Below are 20,105 nucleotides of genomic sequence, written 5' to 3'. Positions count from 1 at the left end.
AACCCCAAAATGGGTCATGGGAAGCTCCAAATTTGTAGCCAAGTCACACAGAAGTGCAGGTAGCCTGGGGGACCCAGGACTTGCATTTGAAGGAAGAGCAGTCTTGTGGGACTGAGTCCTTAAACCTGTGGAGTCTGACACTAAGACCGAGTAGTTAGTGTCAGAACAGGATTGAATTGTAGGACATCCAGTTGATGTCACAGAATTGGAAAATCAGTTGCTGCTGGAACATTGCATAGTCTCTCTATATAAATTGCTCTTATTACACACGCTACTTGGCCGAACAATAAAATAAAGGCTAAAGAAATTTTAAAATGGAGGCTTTGTTTTTGGTTTCAAATCTGTGTCATTAACAGATTATTAAATACTAACAGACTTCTTGTAGCAACGGAAAAGTTAGTAATAAGCCCTTAGGATTGCTACCATTGAAGATATTATTATCTTGGGTCTAATACTGGCTTAAGACTTGGTCTTTGTGTTTCCAGCCAAAAGTTGCTTTAAAGAGGTTTTTTATTTCTGGCCGTGCCACGCAGCTTGCGGGATCTTAGTTCCCCGACCAGGGATCAAACCTGGGCCCCCTGCAGTAGAAGTGCAGAGTCCTAACCACTGGACCGCCAGAGAATTCCCAAGAGTTAGTCTTAATGAAATTCAAAGCATAGAAGGTAGCAATAAGACATGAAAAATAATTCCAACAAGAAGCTACCTATGCTGCAGCACAGAAACAGACATGTTTTGATACACTACCTTATAAAAACTGACATCTTCACGTGCAATGATATGGCACTATTTTCTTGGTTAGCATTTTACTGTATTAGTACTCTGTATCTTTCAAAATGTCTAGAAGTGATATGGTATTTCCATAAGTTAAAAATACGTTTTTATTTATTTATTATTTATTTTTGGCATGCCACATGGCTTGTGGGATCTTAGTTCCCTGACCAGGGATTGAACCTGGGCCACAGCAGTGAAAGTGCCAAGTCCTAACCCATGGACCGCCAGGGAATTCCCAAAAATACGTTTTTAAAATTACTATTGAAAATGTAATTCATTCATTCAATAAAAATTCCCCAAAAAAGAATTCATTTAGACAGGTGTGTAAAACCACTGGTAGCTTCTATCTGGGGCCATCTTACAAGATGGCTGTATAGAGTTTCTGGGTAATCTGGTAATTGCCTTGGATGGGGTTCAAAACAGATCTGCCCAAAATTTTAAGAAAAAGGTAAGCAAAAAATAACATTACCCTAAAAACAAGTAGAAATATTCAATAGTAATGATAGCAAACACTATAAGATCAACTGGAATATTTATTCTTCTTAACCAAGCACACAAATGTGTGTTTATGTAGGGTTTACACAATTTCTAGGTCTTACCTCATCTATGTTTCTAAGCCATTTGCTGATGTTTTCAAAACTTTTACCATTGGTGATGTCATATACTAGCATGATACCCATTGCTCCTCTGTAGTAGGAGGTTGTGATGGTGTGAAATCGCTCCTGGCCTGCCGTATCCCTGAAATAAACAGCCAATAATTTGCACTGAGCATTTTGATATTACTAAGTTCTAGATAAAGGGCAAAACAGCAGAGCAGTTTGGTAAAATAGAGATTAAAATCCACTATATGACACAAAACAAAATAGAACCACCAATCATTTAATTCTTAAATAGTAAACAATTACGGTTATTCGTAAACATATATATGTGCAAATACTTTTTAGTCTAAGGAAATTAACAACCTACCAATACTGGATGAAAATCTGAAAGGGAAAACAGTACAAAGTGACATAAAATTCTTTTTAAAGTTATTTAAAGACGAATACCAGCAAGTGTGATAAAAACTCTTGGAATTCCATTTATTTAGTGATCTAGTTCCAAAATGTAATACAAAAGCTTGTGGAATTTTTAGAACATTAAAGGACTACACCATAGTATAGCCACATTTATCTTCAGAATCATTTACAAAAAGTTGTAAAGATAACCTCATTTATAAATAACAGGACAGAAATACGTAAATTGTAGTATTTTTCAATGCTTTCAAGCCAAAGATTTAAGATATTTTGCTCCTGTAATTTTTCCCTCATTTGCATCACCAATTTCTTTTTATGGATCATTATAATTAGCATATGTACATATTTAAGTCTCCCCCCTTTTTTTAAAAAAATTTATTTATTTTTGGCTGTGTTGGGTCTTTGTTGCTGCGCGCGGGCTTTCTCTAGTTGTGGCGAGCGGGGGCTACGCTTTGCTGTGGTGTGGGGGCTTCTCATTGCAGTGGCTTCTCTTATTGTAGAGCACGGGCTCTAGGCATGTGGGCTTCAGCAGCTGTGGCACGCGGGCTCAGTAGTTGTGGCTCGCGGGCTCTAGAACACAGGCTCAGTAATTGTGGCACATGGGCCCAGTTGCTCCGCAGCATGCGGGATCTTCCCGGACCAGAGCTCAAACTCGAGTCCCCTGCATTGGCAGGCGGATTCTTAACCACTGCGCCACCAGGGAAGTCCTTCCCCTATCTTTTCTAAAAAAAGCAAAATTCAAACAAACCAAAAACCCCACTCTCAACTCCACATCCCTCCAACTAACACTGCATTTCTCTGTTCCCCTTCCCAGGAAACTTCTTTTTAAAACTTTTGTTTTAAAATAACTATACCCTCACAGGAAATTTTGAAAACAGTACAAAGAGGTCCTGTGTACCCTTTACCCAGTTTTTCCCAATGGTAACATCTTACATCATAGTACAAAAAGAAATTGACACTGGTACAATCTACAGACATTATTAGAGTACTGTTCTCTGCAATTTTATCACATGTATAGATTTGTGTAGTCACTGCCACAAAGAAGGCAGAAAACTGTTGTATCACTCACTCCTCTACCTCCTATAGTCCCTACACCCTGGCTCATAGTCTGTTTTCCATTTCTCTACTTTTGCCATTTCCAGAATGTTATATAAACGGAATCATGCATAATGCAACCTTTTGAAATGGTTGTTTTCACTTTTTCCAGCATAATGCCCTTGAGATCTACCCAAGTTGTTGCATGTAATACTAGTCCGTTTCATTTTATTGCTGGGTAGTATTCCACTGAATGGACTCAACACAGTTTGTTTAATCACTCACCCGTGTAAGGATATTTGGGTTGTTTTTAGTTTTTGGCTATTACAAATAAAGTTGCTATGAACATTCGTGTACAAGTTTCTGTGTGTACATAAGTTTTCATTTCTCTGGGATGAACACCCAGGAATGTTATTGCTGAGTCAGATGGTAAGTATATGTTTAACTTTATAAGAAACTGCCAGACTTTTCTAGAGTGGCTATACTACTTTAATACATTCCCACTAGCAATGTATGAGAGACCCAGTTTCTTTGCATCCTCATCAGCATTTGGTGTTCTCACTATATTTTATTTTAGTTGTACTACTAGGGCATGCAGTGATATCTCATCATCATTTTAATTTGTATTTCTCTATGGCTAATGATGTTATACACTTTTTCATGCAGTTATCTGCAATCCATATATCCTCTCTGGTGAAATGTCTTATTTGTGTCTTTTGCCTATTTTCTTTCTTTTTTTTTTTTTAGCTGCACAGTGCAGCATGCAGGATCCTAGTTCCCCAACCAGGGATCAAACCTGTGTCCCCTGCAGTGGAAGCACAGAGTCCTAACCAGTGGACCGCCAGGGAATTCCCTCTTTTGCCTATTTTCTAATTGGATGGTTCCCCCCCGCCCCTTTTTTTTTTAAACTATTGAGTGTCGAGAGTTCTTTTTACATATAAGTCCTCTGTCAGGTTATGTGGTTTGGGAATATTTTCTCCAAGTCTGTAACTAGTTTTTTCATTCTTTTGACAGGGTCTTTTGTAGAGCAAATATTTTTAATTTTGTTGAAATCCAATTTATTAATTTTTAAAATCTTCTATGGATTGTGGTTTAGTGTTATATCTACTCTTCACCTAATCTTAGGTCCCAAAGACTTTCTCCTATGTTTTCTTCTCAAAGTCTCATGGTTTTATATTTTACATTTAAACTGATGACACAGTTTGAATTAATTTTGGTACAATGTGTGAATTTTGAGTAGAGGTTCACCTTTTTACTCATGGATGCCCAACTGCTCTAGCACCATTTGTTGAAAACGTTAAGGAAATACCCTTTCTTCATTGAATTGCTTTTCACCTTTGGCAAAAACCAGTAGGCCATGGTTCAATCTATTTCTGGGTTTTTTATTCTGTTACAATGATCTGTGTATCTATCTGTGCCTCCCCCAATACTGTACTGTCTTGATTACTTTAGCTAAATAAATTCTTAAAATCAGGTAGACTGATTCCTCTCACTTCTTTTTCTGTCAGAGTTGTTTTAGCTATTCTAGCCTTTTCATACACATTTTAGGACAAGCTTGTCTACACTGACAAAAAAAAATCTTCCTGGCAATCTTCTTTAAAGAGTTATCTCTAGTTTCTGTCTCTCCAAATTCATTCCTCAACCAATTCTAATCCAACTGCTATTACTACTACTCTACCAAGACTGTTCTTGTTCAAAAAGTCTGATGGCCAAATCCAGTATTTAGTTCCCTTACATATACAGTAATCATTCAGTAGGATTCTACACAGTTGACCACCTTCTCTTGAAACATTTTATTCTCATGACTTTTCAGAAACCATGTTTCTGTTCAATTCTCAGTACCTTTTGTTGGCATTCTAACATTTAGAGAAGTAGGAGCTGACATTCTCTACACAATAGCAGAGTGATCTTTAAATATATGTGTGATCATATCATTTTGCTGCTTAAAATTTCCAAAAGCTTCAATGGGGAAAAAATGGAGCTGAAACAACTGGCTATCTTTATGCAAAAAATGAGGTTGGACCCCACCTCATACCGTATATAAAAATTAATGCAAAACAGATCTAAGACCTAAATGTTAAGAGCTAAAACTATGATACTCTTACAAGAAAACAGAGGAGAACAGCTTCATGATTTTAGATTTGGCAACTGTTTCTTAAACATGCTGTACCAAAATCACAAGCAATGGAAAAAAAAAATAAACTGGACTTCATCAAAATTAAAAAGTTTTGTGCTTCAATGGACACCATCAAGAAAGTGGAAAGAAAACCTGCAAAATGGAAGAAAATACTTGTAGATCATATATTGATAAGGAACTTGTACATGCAGAATATATAAAGAACTCTTACAACTCAATAAAGGATAAATGATTTTTATCCAAAGAAGATACACAAATGCCCAATAAGCGCATGAAAGGATATTCAACATCATTAGGAAGTTGCAAATTAAAACCCCTTCACAGGCACTAGATGGGTATAATCAAAAAACCAAACAATAACACATGTTGGTGAGCATGTAGATAAATTGGAACCCTCTAACGTTGGTGGGAATGCAAAATGATGCAACCACTTTGGAAAACAGTCTGGCAGTTCCTCAAAATGTTAAAAATACAGCTACCAAATGATCCAGCAATTCCACTCCTAGGTATATTACCAAGAGAAATGAAAACATATGCCCACCCAAAAACTTACAAAAGAATGTTCATAACAACATTATTCATAAGAGTCAAAAAGTAGAAACAACCTAAATGTTCATCAACTAATGAATGGGTAAATAAAATGTAGTATATCCACACAATGGAATATTATTCAGCCATAAAAAGGAACGAAATACTGATATATGCTACAACATGGGTGAACCCTGATAACATTATGTTTAGTGAAAGAAATCAGACACAAAAGATCACATATTGTAATATAATTCCACTTCTATGACATATCCAGAATAGGAAAATCTACAGAGACAGAAAGTAGGTTAGTGGTTACCCTGGATGACGGGTTTGGGCAGGATGGAAAGAGGCTGCTAAAGGGTACGGGTTTCTTTCCAGAAGTATAAAAATGTTCTAAAATTTTGATCATGGTGAATATACATTGCAAATATACTAAAAAACTATTTAATTGTACACTTTAAGTGGGTGAATTATAAGGTATGTGAATTATGTCTCAATAAAGCCATTACAAAACAAGTAAACAAACGGAAAACATGACTAGGCTTAAAAAAACAAACTAAAAATTCCAATGGCAATTCATTATAACCAGAGCCAATCCCAAAATCCTTACCCTGAAGTTTACAAAGTATTACAGGATTTGTACTTTTCACCAGCTCCCCCCCCCCAATTTTGAGGCACTCTTTTCCCTGACAGCTAGAACCACATTTTTTTCATGTCTCCAAATTCACAATCTTGGTCTCACCAGAGAGCTTCTGTACTAGCTGTGCCCACAGTCCTGTACATGGTTGGCACCTCATCTTTACCATCACCTTATCAGAAGCCTTCTCTGCCCATCCAATTTAAATAGTCATCCAGTCTCTCTCCATTCCATCTCCTTGCTTTACTTCTCTACAAAGCACTTATTACAGATTTATTTACTGTCTCCCCTGTCCTCTAGAATGTAGGTTCCATCAGAGATTTGTCTGTCTTGTTCACTGCAGAATCCACAGTATCTACATGGTGAATAAACACTCAAATGTTTGTTAATGAGTCAGTATTTCAGAATCTTACCTAGCAGTCCTTTATTATATTTTAGAATCAAGGCATTCCAATTTAGTTACGTGACCCTTAAAAACGTACATTTTTAAAAATAGTGCTTATATGTCTAAAAATATAAGTAGCAAGGAATATAAAAGAACTACCAATACATTAATATTCCTTACATTTAATCACAGTGTGCATTACATGTTCATATATCTGACACCTATCCATTTATCCATCAATTCAAATATATACTGAGGGTCTACCATGTGCTAGGCATTATGCAAGAACACACACAGAACATGGGTCTGGAGTCAGATCCAACTTTATTGTCAGGTTCCAATCCTTCCAGCTGAGTGACCTTGAAGGTATTTAACCTCCCTGGATCTTTGGGGTTTTTTTTTACAAAGTAGTAGGGATAACTAAAGTAAAATTTTATAGTTAATTTGTATTTATTATAGATAACCCCAAGGAATCTATAGTATAAAAATAGGCAAACATGTAATAATATCATTATATGTGACCCAAAATTTAATTGTGCTTTTAAAATGTCCTAAGTCAAAACCATCTCTATAGAGATGCTCTATGTCTATGGTATTCAGAGCTCTCTCAAGTTAATAGTTGTGTGTGTTTAAGCTATAATCAAAATTGCTTCACAAGGAAAACCTTGGCTTTGCCTGAAGCCTATTTCTGTAAAAAAGTAATATGTTTTTTTATTTAGCCAAGTTAAAGATTTGGCTGGACTTTTCAATTTTCTTAAGAGAATCTCAGCCCTGTCATACTAATTTCTGGAATTACACTTCTTCAGAGGGTGAAAAGTGCCAAGAAGACAAAAAGTAAAGAGACTAGGGGCTGATGCTGGGGATGGTGCAAGCAAGTGAAATTTTAAACAGGGTAGAGGAAGTGAAGGGAATAAGAAAGTGAGCCATACAAATACGTGGGAGCAATGGTATTCCAAGAAGGGGAAAGAACAAGTGCAAAGGTCCTGAGGCATGGTTGAGGAATAGAAAGGAGAGCAATGTGACTGGAATGGAAGGAGTGAAGCCAGACTAGTAGGAGATCAGAGAGGTGGTGGGGCGGCAGTGCAGATCGTGTAGGATCTTATAGGCCTCGGCAAGCATCGCAGCTTTTCCTCTGAGTGAGATGGGAAGTCTACTGGAGGGTTTTACGAAAAGAAATAACTTAATCTGGGTTTTAAAAAAAATTATTCTGTCTACTGTGTTAAAAATGGGTGTGTGTGCAAAAGCAGAGTTAGGAGGTAATGTAATACCTATCCAAAAAAATGACATTTAAGAAAAACCACCTAACAGACTTGCTATCAATTCTTCTATGTTGCATCCTTAAATTAGGTTAGACTACTAAGAGGCCACACACACACACACACACACACACACACACACGCACATGTATGCATTTGTATTTATGTATTTATATACCTTCTTAGACCACAATTTTATCTCCATTATCTCAATATTATGTTAACAAATTAGAATCATTACAAATAGCTTTATGAAAACTTATTTTGTATTAGTTATGACCTGTTCTTTCCTGCTTTTTTACGTTATTTCTGAAAAGAATAACTTACTTTTTTTGTTGGTAGCCCTCCCTCCCTGCCCTTTTTGTGTTGGACGCCAAGAAGTTTATAGGTAAATTTTACAAATTAAGCATAGCAAATGAATTGTCCTTTAGAGACAGTATATTTACATTTTCCATTTTTCTCAATTCCAAATTCTTATTTTATCTTTTATTAATCTATTTAGTTACAAGTTGCCTTAAAACAGATGTAATTATAAATGTTTTCATGAAAAAACAATAAAAATTTGTCCTATCACAGTAGAAATAGTTTAGTTCTTTTGTAAATTGCAAAAAGAAGTATAAATTAACTAATAATTCTATCCCATTAGAGAGGGGTTAAAGTTTCCTACCTAAAATCCAGGCTAAAAATGTACTTATCCAAGACAAAGAACATACAGGACCGGGCTTCCAGTAGTGTCTAACAGCTATAATGTAGGAGGGATAGAAAACTTGCATTTCAATTTTTATCATAAGTAATAACAATTTTGGGAAAAAAATCTTCCACAGCATTCTGCTATGAATACCACCCCCAACACTGTCTAACATTCTTGGAACACTGTTATACCCAGGTATTTATATGGCTCACATCCCCATTCATTCACACTACACAATTAGCAAATTATATACACACTTCAGTGTCAAATCTATGACTAAATTCTCCACCAAGAAAAAACGCACTGCAAAGAAACTACTTAGCTAAATCTAAATCAATGGCACCTGGAGAGGAAATTTTATGTTTATATTATTATGCTGCTTAGTTATGAAATACTGATATAAAAGATATTGAAATATTAATGGCCCTTCTGAAAAAGTAATCATGATTTCAAAACAAAATCAGAGTTTTTGTTTTGATTGATGGCATACTACTCCATCTGTTCTTTGATTTTTGTCTCCTCCATCTCCCAAAACTTCTTACACCCCCTCTTCCTTCTTTTTATATGCTCTCCTTGCTAAGTCTTTTAAAATTATCCTTTTCCTGGATCCTCCTAATACCAATCCCTACCAATTGTTAATGCAATCAACAATTTATTTCAAACCAGAAAGGGAGTCCCTGCCTCACTACCTCTAGGCTAACTGGTGACCCTCTGCCCAGGGCTAAAAATAGCCACAGCTGCTAATTCATGGTCAAATTATTTTTAGGTTTGCATAAAACCTAAAACACATACACTCAGGTCTAAAGACAGCAGGTTGACTCCAATCAGCAAAAGCAGGTGTTTATTATCTGAAGAGAAATTAAATACTGTATATATTCACATTATCTTTTTATGTCCCATATTACAGGTTTTTTAGCCTGTTTTCAAAACCACTTGGTTTTCCTCTCCTATTAAAAATTTTTTCTTCTCAGCCTATATAGTATAATCAGATTTCTGAAATTATGAATCAATGGCAATAGAATTTTCCTTACATAAAATGATAGATGCACAGCTAAGAGAATGTTGTAAAATCCTATTTTTTCCCACTGACATATAATGAAAGGAGTGATATATTCCTAGGAACTAAAAGAGCTTAGTTCCTTAATTGTTAGTCCCACACACAGGGTCAAAGAAGCCGTGTGCTCTGGCTGCTATTATGACAGTTATTTTTAGTCTAGACACTGACAGCACTAGAACAGGCCAGAGACAACATCAAGCTGCTCGGCAAGGCAGAGATCCCAGATTTCGTAACTTTGTGCTTTTGGTAACATAATGAAGTTATTTACTTTATAAATTAGGATGTTAAATTTCTCACATTGAGTTTTATTTTAACAAGGCCTGGATTTCCTCACAGATATGCAACTTCTCTACACCTAAAATACCGTGAGTATAAATTATGCTCATCTTCATTGCCCAAAATGGGTCAAAAGTCAAAAGCCTGATACCTACCCTTGCAGAGCTTACATTACAGTGGGGACAGGAACAAACAAGTAAATAAATATGTAATTCCAAATTGTGATAAATGTTAACAAGGTAAACAGGGTGGAGTGATGAAGAATGATGTAAAGGGGAGGGAGGAAATAATCTAGATAGTATGATCAAGGAGGTCCTCTCTATAGAGGTGATGTTTAAGGTAAGTGAGAAGTGAAGTATGAACAGAAACCAATCAAACAAAGTCATTCAGTCAACAAATATTTTATTCAGCATCTGAATCTGCCAGGGTCTGTTGTAGGGGGTGGTTACATAACCACAAATCAGACAGATGGCATCCCCACCCTCAAAAAGCTGACATTCTAGTGGGGGGAACAACAATGAACACATTTTTTAAATATGGTAAATTTAGATACTAAAAAAAATACTATGACAAACATAAACTAGGATAAACATGATAGTGCCTAAAGGACTGGGGTGGCTTTAGCTTGTCATCATGCAGGGCCTCTCTCAGAGGCTAACAATGAACTGAGATTGAATGAGAGAAGGCAGCAACACAAAGATCTGATAAAAAGCATTCCAAGCAGAAGGAACAGGTGAATAACAAGGGCCCACAGATGGGAATATGCTTGGCATGTTCAAGAGAGGAAAAAATGACCACAATGGCTGGAGCAAAGCTGGTAAGAGATGAGGTCAGAAGGGGCAGTAACCAGAACCTGGAGTTTTCTAAGTTATTTCTGTTGAAATGGGAAGCCTCTGGAATGGAGAGGTACTTCAGAATGCTTAGTCTAGCTACACTTGGGTGGGTTAAGGGGGATCTACAGGGTATGTACAAAGGTCCTAAACTGGAAAAGAGCTTGCCATGTTCATGGAATTGAAAGGAGATGAGCTGTGGGTAGAGACTATATATACAGGGAGCACAAAAGGAGGTCAGAACAGCGGGCAGGGGACCACTCTGTAAACTGTGGAAAGGAGTTTGGATTTGGAATTTCGGCTTTCATTCGAAATGCAATGGAAAGGCAAAATGGTTATAAATAGGGGAAGGAATGACAACCATGATCGTATTTATATTTGAAAAAGGTTACTAAGGCTGTTACCTGGGAAAAGTACTGGAAGAAGGCAAAAGGGGGAAGTAAGGACCTGTTAGAATATTAAAAGCCTACTGCAATGGTCCAAAGAAGAGGTAACGGTGGCTTGAACTAGGGGGTAACAACGGAGACATCAGATTGTATTTGGATTCTAGACATATTTTAGAGATAGAATCAATAAGACTTGCTAAATTGGATGTTGGGGTTAAGGGAATGGGAAAACTCAAAGATGGCTCCCGTCTATCTGGCACTTTATGTAGGTAAATGGTTAATTTCTCTACAATATGATACTAACTGGTTTCTGGTAACGGTGCTGATGTTAAAATCTGCTGCTGGTACAAGATACAGATGTTGACAGTGGCAAACATTTCTGACCCCCCCCCCCAAACAAAAATAACAGAAAAGAAAAAAACAGAAAGAAAAGGCAGACTTAAAGTAACTCACTATGACTGTTTTCCTGGCAGGACCCACTACTCTATGGAAAATGTAGATAGCAAAAGATACTTTGGTAGAAACTTTCTAGAGATCTGGGATTTTAAAAACCATAGCTAGCTGCTTCTCTATCAGCCAAACAAGCTAATTTCAGGCCCACACATATGTGCCTTGGACAGGTGAGACCCTTATGCAACAGTTAAACTAAAAGATTCCTAGAAAGAAATGAGTGAAGACTATTCGAGTAAGAAAAATAAGACAAAGCTTTAGCACAGATTAAAGAAAGTTTCCAAAACTAATATTCAATCACAGAACAACTTTTCATGCTGAAACAAGAACCTGAATATATTCATTCAAACTAAAGAGAGATAAAAATCACTGTGCTTTCTTTTAGTAGCAACTGGAAGCAAAGCACTAAAGTTGAGAACAGCATTTTGATTTTGGTATCATCATAAGTTAAGAGTAATGGGGTTTTTCATCCTAAAAGCTTTCTTGAATCACTGCAGCATATCCCAGCAGATCTCTTAACCTGGAGCTACGTGACTTTTTTTCTCCCTGGAATATTAACATGCATATCAACTCAAGCAAAGAAAACAAAATCAGCTGGCATAATGCTAACCTCTTGAAAACTATTAATCACAAATTTTAACCAGTCACTCATTCCTAATCTTTATAAGAAAATGGATATTTAAAATTAAAAGCAGGGCTTCCCTGGTGGCGCAGTGGTTAAGAATCTGCCTGCCAGTGCGGGGAACGCGGGTTCGAGCCCTGGTCTGGGAAGATCCCACAGGCCATGGAGCAACTAAGCCCGTGCGCCACAACTACTGAACCTGCGCTCTAGAGCCCGCGAGCCACAGCTACTGAGCCTGCGTGCCTAGAGCCTGTGCTCCGCAACAAGAGAAGCCACCGCAGTAAGAAGCCCACACACCAGAACGAAGAGCAGCCCCCGCTCACCACAACTAGAGAAAGCCAGCGTGCAGCGACGAAGACCCAATGTAGCCAAAAATAAATAAATAAATATTAATTTAAAAAAAAATTAAAAGCAGTCAATTGTATACATGAAAACCTAAACTACATCAAACTTTCCTTCTAAAGTGTTATAAACAACTCTAAATTATAAATGTTGCCATTTCTGTGCTATACTTGATTTTATAGGTACACTAGAAATCTTTTCTAGATTAATCTTGAAGGCTACACTGGAGGACTTATTATTTCAAAAGAGCACCTTCTGAGGAAGGCTCTCTTTTTAAAAACAAGTGTTAGTTACGTGTTACTCTTTACTTCTAAAAGCTACAGAAACTAAAATGGTAAGAGGAGGGAAAAATGTTTAAAGCCACAGGTCAAGAAACAGAAGGGAGAGTCTGTGGAGGACAGAGTGTAGGAGGAGGAACAGGACATATTCAGTAGGGCAAAGGTTTTATATATTGTATAAAGAAAAATATATCTTAAAAAATATTGTTTTGTATGCTCCTATTTCTGTTATATACACACTCACATATACATGTACATGTGTATTGACTCACAGAGTCACAATGTAAAATGTATCTTACCTACTGTCAAAAATGTTTGAGAATTATTGGCTTAAATAATAATTGTATCCCCTATACAGAGGGGATACAGTTAAGAAGAGAGCCAATCAGTCTGGCAAGGCCTAGGAGGGGGCTTGAAACACAAATGATATGTAGGGACAAGGTCGGAATAACACGTGAGGGGCTGGTTGAAATTCAGAATAAGTAATTGACATCCTTTCCCTTGAGATCACTTTAATTATAATGAAATAGAATATGAGGCATTTTTCATTTGCCGGGTTATTTCCCAGTTAAAGAAAAGAAAAAAATCAATGATCATCAAGTGGGTTGTGCTTCAAAGAGAATCATTAAATTTAGGAAATGCTTTAAAATGTCTAGGTTTTATTTAAATTTGTATTAAATTTTAAAGATGTTATAAAGATTGCACTTCTAATTACATGGTCAGGTAACGAAGACATTCTGGTTAGACATACCTGATTTAATTATACCTAACTTTCTGAAACTGTCTTTTGGATTCTGGGACATTGTTTTCTCCTAATTCTCCTTTCTAACTCTCCAACTATGGCTTTGCAATTTCCTTTGCTAACTTGTTCCTCTGCTCAAAAATGTTACCATTCGTAGGGTTCTAGCCTCATCATGGGAGATCCCCAAATAATAATATCTACGATTTCTTGATCATTAATTATGCACTGGAGACTGCTCTAAGTGCTTTACATGTATCACTAATCCTCATAACCACTCTATGATAGGTCCTATTACAGTAAAACCAAAGATTAACATGAATTCATATTTAACACAACTGTTGACTGGCAATGAAGAAAGAAAAATGATAATTACTGGAAAGAGCAGCAAAATCAATCGACAAACTACTATTTATAGGAGGAAGTATAGCAATTAAGAATGTCACTCTCAACCCTACATTCTGAGCATGTAATGCATCCCAGCTCTGCTATTTACATGCTGTATGACCTTGGTTAAATTATTTCAAAATGCCTCCATTTCATTATCTATAAAATAGGAATAACCCAAGAGAAAAGAAAGCATTTGCCTATACAAAGATCTGTAGCAGCTTTACGGTGAATAAACAAGTTGTGATTTATCTTAACAATGGAACACTACTTAGCAATAAAAAGTAATGAACTTATTGATACACATAAGATCATTGATAGTTTTCAAAATAACTATGCTGAGTAAAGAAGCCAGACCCCTCCCCTCAAAAAAGACAAAGAAAAATAACACATTATATGACTGCATTTGTATATAGTACTAGAAAATGGAAACAGGTCTATAGGGACAGAAAGCAGAAAAGTGGTTGCCTGAGGACTGGGGATAGGAAGGCAAGATTACAAAGAGGCTTAAGGAAACTTCTGAGGTGATGAATATGTTCATTATCTTGACTGTGGTGATGGTTTCACAGATTTATATATATGTCAAAGCTTACCAATCTGTACACTTTAAATATATGTAGTTTATTGTATGCCAGTTATACCTCAATAAGGCTGTTTAGGAAAAGATAAAAAAAAGGAGTAATATATCTCTCACAGGGTAATTGTGATCACCTAATATTCACTGAAAAATGCTATTATAATTTTAAAGTCTATGATTCATACCTGAATACAAATTTAAAGAACTTTATTGTGCTTCTATGGGGCAAATCCTACACAAACTAATGAAAATAATAACGCCTATAAAAAGTTATCAACACATTAAATACATTTTTAGCTTAAGACTCTCCAAACAACAAAAAGATTATATTAATTTTTATATAGTGTTTCTGAGCAAAGTATTGTGCTAAAGGCACTACCTAGATTATTTCATGTAATCCTTATAACAACCTTTTGAGATAGGTGATATTATCTCCATTTTACATATGAAGATATAAGGGCCTCACGGTGGTACGTAACTTACCCAAGTTCATACTGTAAGTAGAAAAGGTAAAACACTCAAGCCAGATCTCACAGACTCCGAAGTCCATGGCAACAATTTTTTTTTACATCACTGAAAAAAGGTCACCTGACTACTGGCTTAGAATGGGAAGTTTCCTAGAATTTAAACAGTTGACAAGGAAGGATTTCACTGCCTAACCTTCAGGAACTTAACATTCTACTACATAAAGTGAATAAATTAGCATTACTTACCATATCTGTAGCTTGATCTTCTTTCCTTGTAATTCAACTGTTTTGATCTTAAAGTCTATTCCTACAACATAGAAAAAAAAAGGTAAATTGTATCTATGGCTCTGAACATGGCTATACTAAAATTAATTGGTGTAAAAACACACTTTCAAGATTTTTTATTTGGTTCTGGAAATTTACTATGTATGCAATTCTGAGCAAAGGTGTCCAATTGTAAACCTGTGTGATATAAGATCCAAGACAGTAGAAGAAATAGTTATATACAGAGAGATTTTACAATTAGGAAATTTAAAAAAAAATTTTTTTAATATCTAATATTTCAATGCAAAAGAATAAAAAGATGTTTCCTATTAGCAAAAAACATAGCCTTCACTAGCTTGCAGAAAAGAATACTACCAGGGATAAAGAGGGTCATTTCATAATGATGAACAGGTCAATGAATCAGAAAGTGTAAAAGTACTAGATGTTTATGCATCTAGTAACACAGTGTGTCACAGTACATGAAGCAAAAGTATTATAGGTTCCCTAGGATCTGTCTGCTCTTTAACTAACTAAAATCTTCAACTTGGCCCTTTCAGTTTGTTTCCCATACCCAATTAAAAGAAAAAAAGAGGGCCATTTGTCTGACACTTACAAACCTCAGACTATGTCTACAGCCCATACTTTTGTTTCTCTAGGAATTACTGAGAAAATCGTCCTAAAATGACCTGGTTGTCAAGAACAACTCTGAACAGAACTGAACAATCCCAGTTAGGCATAGAATTTGTTAATTAATCTTAATGACAAACCTGACAGCCAATACTATTTCAGAAAACTTTCCTGAATAGAAGTGAAATTAGGACAGTCTGAAAGCTCCAAACCCTTTGTGACAGAAACCAGGTAACACTGGAAAACTTCCAAGAATTTAGACTGTTTTAAGCCATCTACCTAATTGTTCAAGACAGAAACCTCATCCTAGACTCCATGAGTTTCCCTCTCCATCTCATGTTGTCTATCCTCAAAATAATTAGCAGCAGTTGAAGCAGTTCTTCATTCTTTTCTGCACAAAAACTCTGCTAGTGTTCCTACCTCTCCGGCCACTCGTCAATCTTCATTATTGGTTTCTCCTCATCTAACTTTTCTAAAAATTGGAGTGAACTTCTTTTCCCTGATTTTATGGCCTTAAATTCCATGTACACACTGGCAGCTCTCAAATTTTATATCATAGCCCAGACTGCTCCCCTGAACTCCAAACTTAACATACCCAACTGCTTACTGGCTATCTCTAAATCTCACCTTTCACAAAGACTAAAAGCAGAAGTCCCTAAAATAGTTCATAAGGTCTTATACATTCTGTCCACCTCCCCCTGTTCACTCTGACCTCAGCATTTTCTATATCATCTTTTAAAAAAAAATATTTACTTATTTATTTATTTTTTAAATTTTGGCTGCATTGGGCCTTCACTGCGGCATGCGAGATCTTTAGTTGCAGCATGTGGGCTCCTCAGTTGTGGCAGGTGGCATGCATGCAGGATCTAGTTCCCCGACCAGGGATCAAACCCGGGCTCCCTGCATTGGGAGCGCGGAGTCTTACCCACTGGACAACCAGGGAAGTCCCAGCATTTTCTATATCATCTTACTCTGATCTAGCTAACAGTACTGGCTTCCCCAAGTTGTTCCACACACAGGTCAGGCAGATTCCCACCTCAAGGCCTCTGTATATACTGTTCTCCCATCCTGGAATACTTTCTTCTCCATCAGAGCTCCTTCCCCTAGCTAACATATCCTAAGCTGCAACTTTTCCTCATGCCCCTTACGCCATGTCCATTATCTGTTAATATTCCCTTAACCCTATTCCTTACTTTTTAATCTTTAACATTCCTTAAATATACTGTATATATTTACTTATTCCTTTTCTTTTTCTGCCTCCCTTTGCCAAATATAAGATCCAACAAGGGTAGGGATTTTTATCTGTTCAATTCTATTAAATTCCCAGCACCTAGAGCTATGCCTAACATATAAGCAGGCATTCAAGAAATCACTGTTGAATAAACAGATAAATGACAATTTCTAGAGAAAATAAAAGGGTCCCTGAGAAAAGACACAGATACTTCACCTTTAGGGCGAAACTCACCACTTGACAAGTTCCACACTTGCCTACTTAGCTTCCAGTCAGCTTTTTAGAGCTTCAGGCAAAAGCATGAAGGACAAAGTTCCAATGAGATATCAAAATAAACAAGCAAAAACAAACAAAAAAGGAAACCTGGAGGAAACAGGGGCAATACAGAGGAAAAGATATAGCTCTTTTTATATTCTCAGAACAAGATGGGGTGGGGGGCGGGGGAAGAAACAGTAATCTGAACTAGAAAACTCCTGGAAATTAAAAAGGCAGAAATAATATACTCAACAGAAAGGCTGTAAAGGAAAATTAAGATCTCTCAAAAAATACAACAAAATGACAAAGAATGGAATATATGTGAGATATAAGTCAGAAGATCATACCAGGAGATCTGATATCTAACTCATAGAAGTTCAAGAAAGAACAGAGAAAATGACACACAGAAAACAGTAATCTAAAAATTATGCAAGAAAACTTAACAGAATCAAAGGAATCTATTTTAGACTGAAAGACTCACCTAGTGCCTAGCATAATGAATAAAATAAGATCTATACCAAATTATATCATGAAATTTCAGGGCTAAAGATACATTTCAGGAATAAAGATAATATTATAAAAGCTTGCAGAGAAACCAGGCCATATTAAACAATCAAGAATAACAACTCTGAACTACTCAGCGGCAACACTAGAATCCAGAATACAAAAAGGTAAATAAAAAGTATTCTTGGGCTTCCCTGGTGGCACAATGGTTAAGAATCTGCCTGCCGGGGCTTCCCTGGTGGCGCAGTGGTTGAGAGTCTGCCTGCCAATGCCGGGGACACGGGTTCGAGCCCTGGTCTGGGAGGATCCCACATGCCGCGGAGCAACTAGGCCCGTGAACCACAATTACTGAGCCTGCGCGTCTGGAGCCTGTGCTCCGCAGCAAGAGAGGCCGCGATGGTGAGAGGCCCGCACACCGCGATGAAGAGTGGCCCCCGCTTGCCGCAACCAGAGAAAGCCCTCGCACAGAAACGAAGACCCAACACAGCCATAAATGGATAAATAAATAAATAAAATTAAACAAACAAACAAAAAACAGTATTTGTCGTTTAAAAAAAAAAAAAAAGAATCTGCCTGCCAACGCAGGGGACATGGGTTCGAGCCCTGGTCCGGGAAGATCCCACATGCCATGGAGCAACTAAGCCCGTGCGCCACAACTACTGAGCCCGCATGCCTAGAGCCAGTGCTCCGCAACGAGAGAAGCCACTGCAATGAGAAGCCCGTGAACTACAACAAAGAGTAGCCCCCGATCACTGAAACTAGAGAAAGCCCGCACGCAGCAACGAAGACCCAACGCAGCCAAAAATAAATTAAGAAAAAAGCATTCTCAACCTATATCCAGCCAAAATCAAATAAGAGTAAAAAAAAGGCATTTCTAAAGATGAAAGATCTCAAAATATTTAGCTCTTGTGTTATCTTTTCTAAGATAGCTACTAGGAGAGATTGCTTTACCAAGAACAGGAAGAAAAAGAATCCAGCAAAGAGAGTGATATAAGGAATTCCCTGGTGGTCCAGTGGTTAGGACTCGGTGCTTTCACTGCCGTAGCCTGGGTTCAATCCCTGGTCGGGAAACTAAGATCCCGCAAGCCATGCAGCACACCTCTCCACCCCCCAAAAAAAGAGTGATGTAAAGGGCAGTACAAACTGGCCTAGAGAAGCAACCAGTTCAGGAGAGAATGAGGACAGAAAACAACAGGACAGAATAAAATGCTAAAATGCAGAGAAAGTGCCAAGAGGTATGCCTCCTAAGAGAGGGAGGGGATGAAATGGTATTAATGGAATTTAAATGAAAAGAAGAGTTCAGAGGGTCTGGCAATTCTGTTGTAGAGTTTGGGATAAAGTATGAATAGTGCCTTGAAATCTAAGCATATGTAACAATGAAGGGACTGTAAACTCAGTAAAAACAGAAAGCTGTCCAAGAAAGGAAATGCAATTATAGTACACTACTTGGTTTAGCAGTTAACAAAACGTGTTATAACTATTTGAGAAGATGAAGGGAGAGGCACCAAGAATGCCTCATGGTATTAGAGTATTCCAATTCTCATCTTCCATAACAACAAGACAAAATTTCTCAAATTAGTCTTTTTAAAAGTTAAAAACATATGCCTAGGGAATATGGGGTTGAATATCAGAAGTAAAGGCCAAAAAATGTTTGGGAAAGGTAACACACAAGTGAGCATGGGGCAAGGATTTATTGTTGCTGCTGCTGTTGTCATAGGCCTTAAAGTACTAACTTCTAAAACTCTGCAGCTATTACATTAATAGAAACAAAAATTAGGTTAATAGAGGAGGAGGTATGTTTACAAATGTTCTCTCCACTACGCAAACACTCCGACTTGATCACCGAACTTCTAGCATGGTCCCAAGCCACCGCTACAGTCTCATTCCTTCCAACCTTCTTTCTACAGTCACTCTCAGAAACAACTTTTACGACTGTGCACTTTTCCCAAGTAAATACCTTAGTCACTCCAGCACGTACTTTCCACACCCTCAAACATAGGTTGAAAAAACCTATATTTAAGATAGAGCAGAAAAGTTTTTGATACAATTTAAAGATTAGGGCAAAATCAATAACTCAGTTGCCAAGAGAAGCTAGGAAAACCTATCACCCTTTACGATTATGCCAGGAAGAATCAGATTCTCCTGCAACACCATCATTTGTTAAATTACCACAGACTAGAGCAAAATCATAGGGTTTGATCCAACCAGCGATTCTTCTCCAGCTTTTGCTTACGTAAAAACATACTAGAGGAAATCCTCACTTTTTACAGATTCCTGGGACCCAGTTCAAACGAGTATTTCAATTTACCACAGTCTAACTCATTTATCAATTTTCAGTTGCTCAGGAAAGTGAGAAA

The 20,105-nt window shown here is 37.1% G+C and overlaps 1 protein-coding gene and 1 non-coding gene across 2 annotated transcripts in view; both read right to left on the bottom strand.

The window, feature by feature from the left end:
* The window catches only part of RAB10 (RAB10, member RAS oncogene family), a 76,123-nt gene that overhangs the window by 10,555 nt on the left and 45,463 nt on the right, over nucleotides 1-20,105 (bottom strand). The window contains exons 2-3 of the mRNA XM_068564299.1: nucleotides 15,114-15,174; nucleotides 1,371-1,509 (exon numbers count right to left, since the gene is read on the bottom strand). Coding sequence (XP_068420400.1) covers nucleotides 1,371-1,509; nucleotides 15,114-15,174 — 200 coding nt within the window. The remainder of the gene's footprint in view (nucleotides 1-1,370; nucleotides 1,510-15,113; nucleotides 15,175-20,105) is intronic.
* TRNAR-UCU (transfer RNA arginine (anticodon UCU)) lies at nucleotides 549-621 on the bottom strand. Its single transcript has one exon. It is a non-coding gene; the product is annotated as a tRNA-Arg (tRNA).

The sequence above is a fragment of the Eschrichtius robustus genome, chromosome 15, assembly GCF_028021215.1.
Source record: "Eschrichtius robustus isolate mEscRob2 chromosome 15, mEscRob2.pri, whole genome shotgun sequence".
NCBI classification, from domain to species: domain Eukaryota; kingdom Metazoa; phylum Chordata; class Mammalia; order Artiodactyla; family Eschrichtiidae; genus Eschrichtius; species Eschrichtius robustus.
This window is presented reverse-complemented; position numbering and strand designations above follow the sequence as displayed.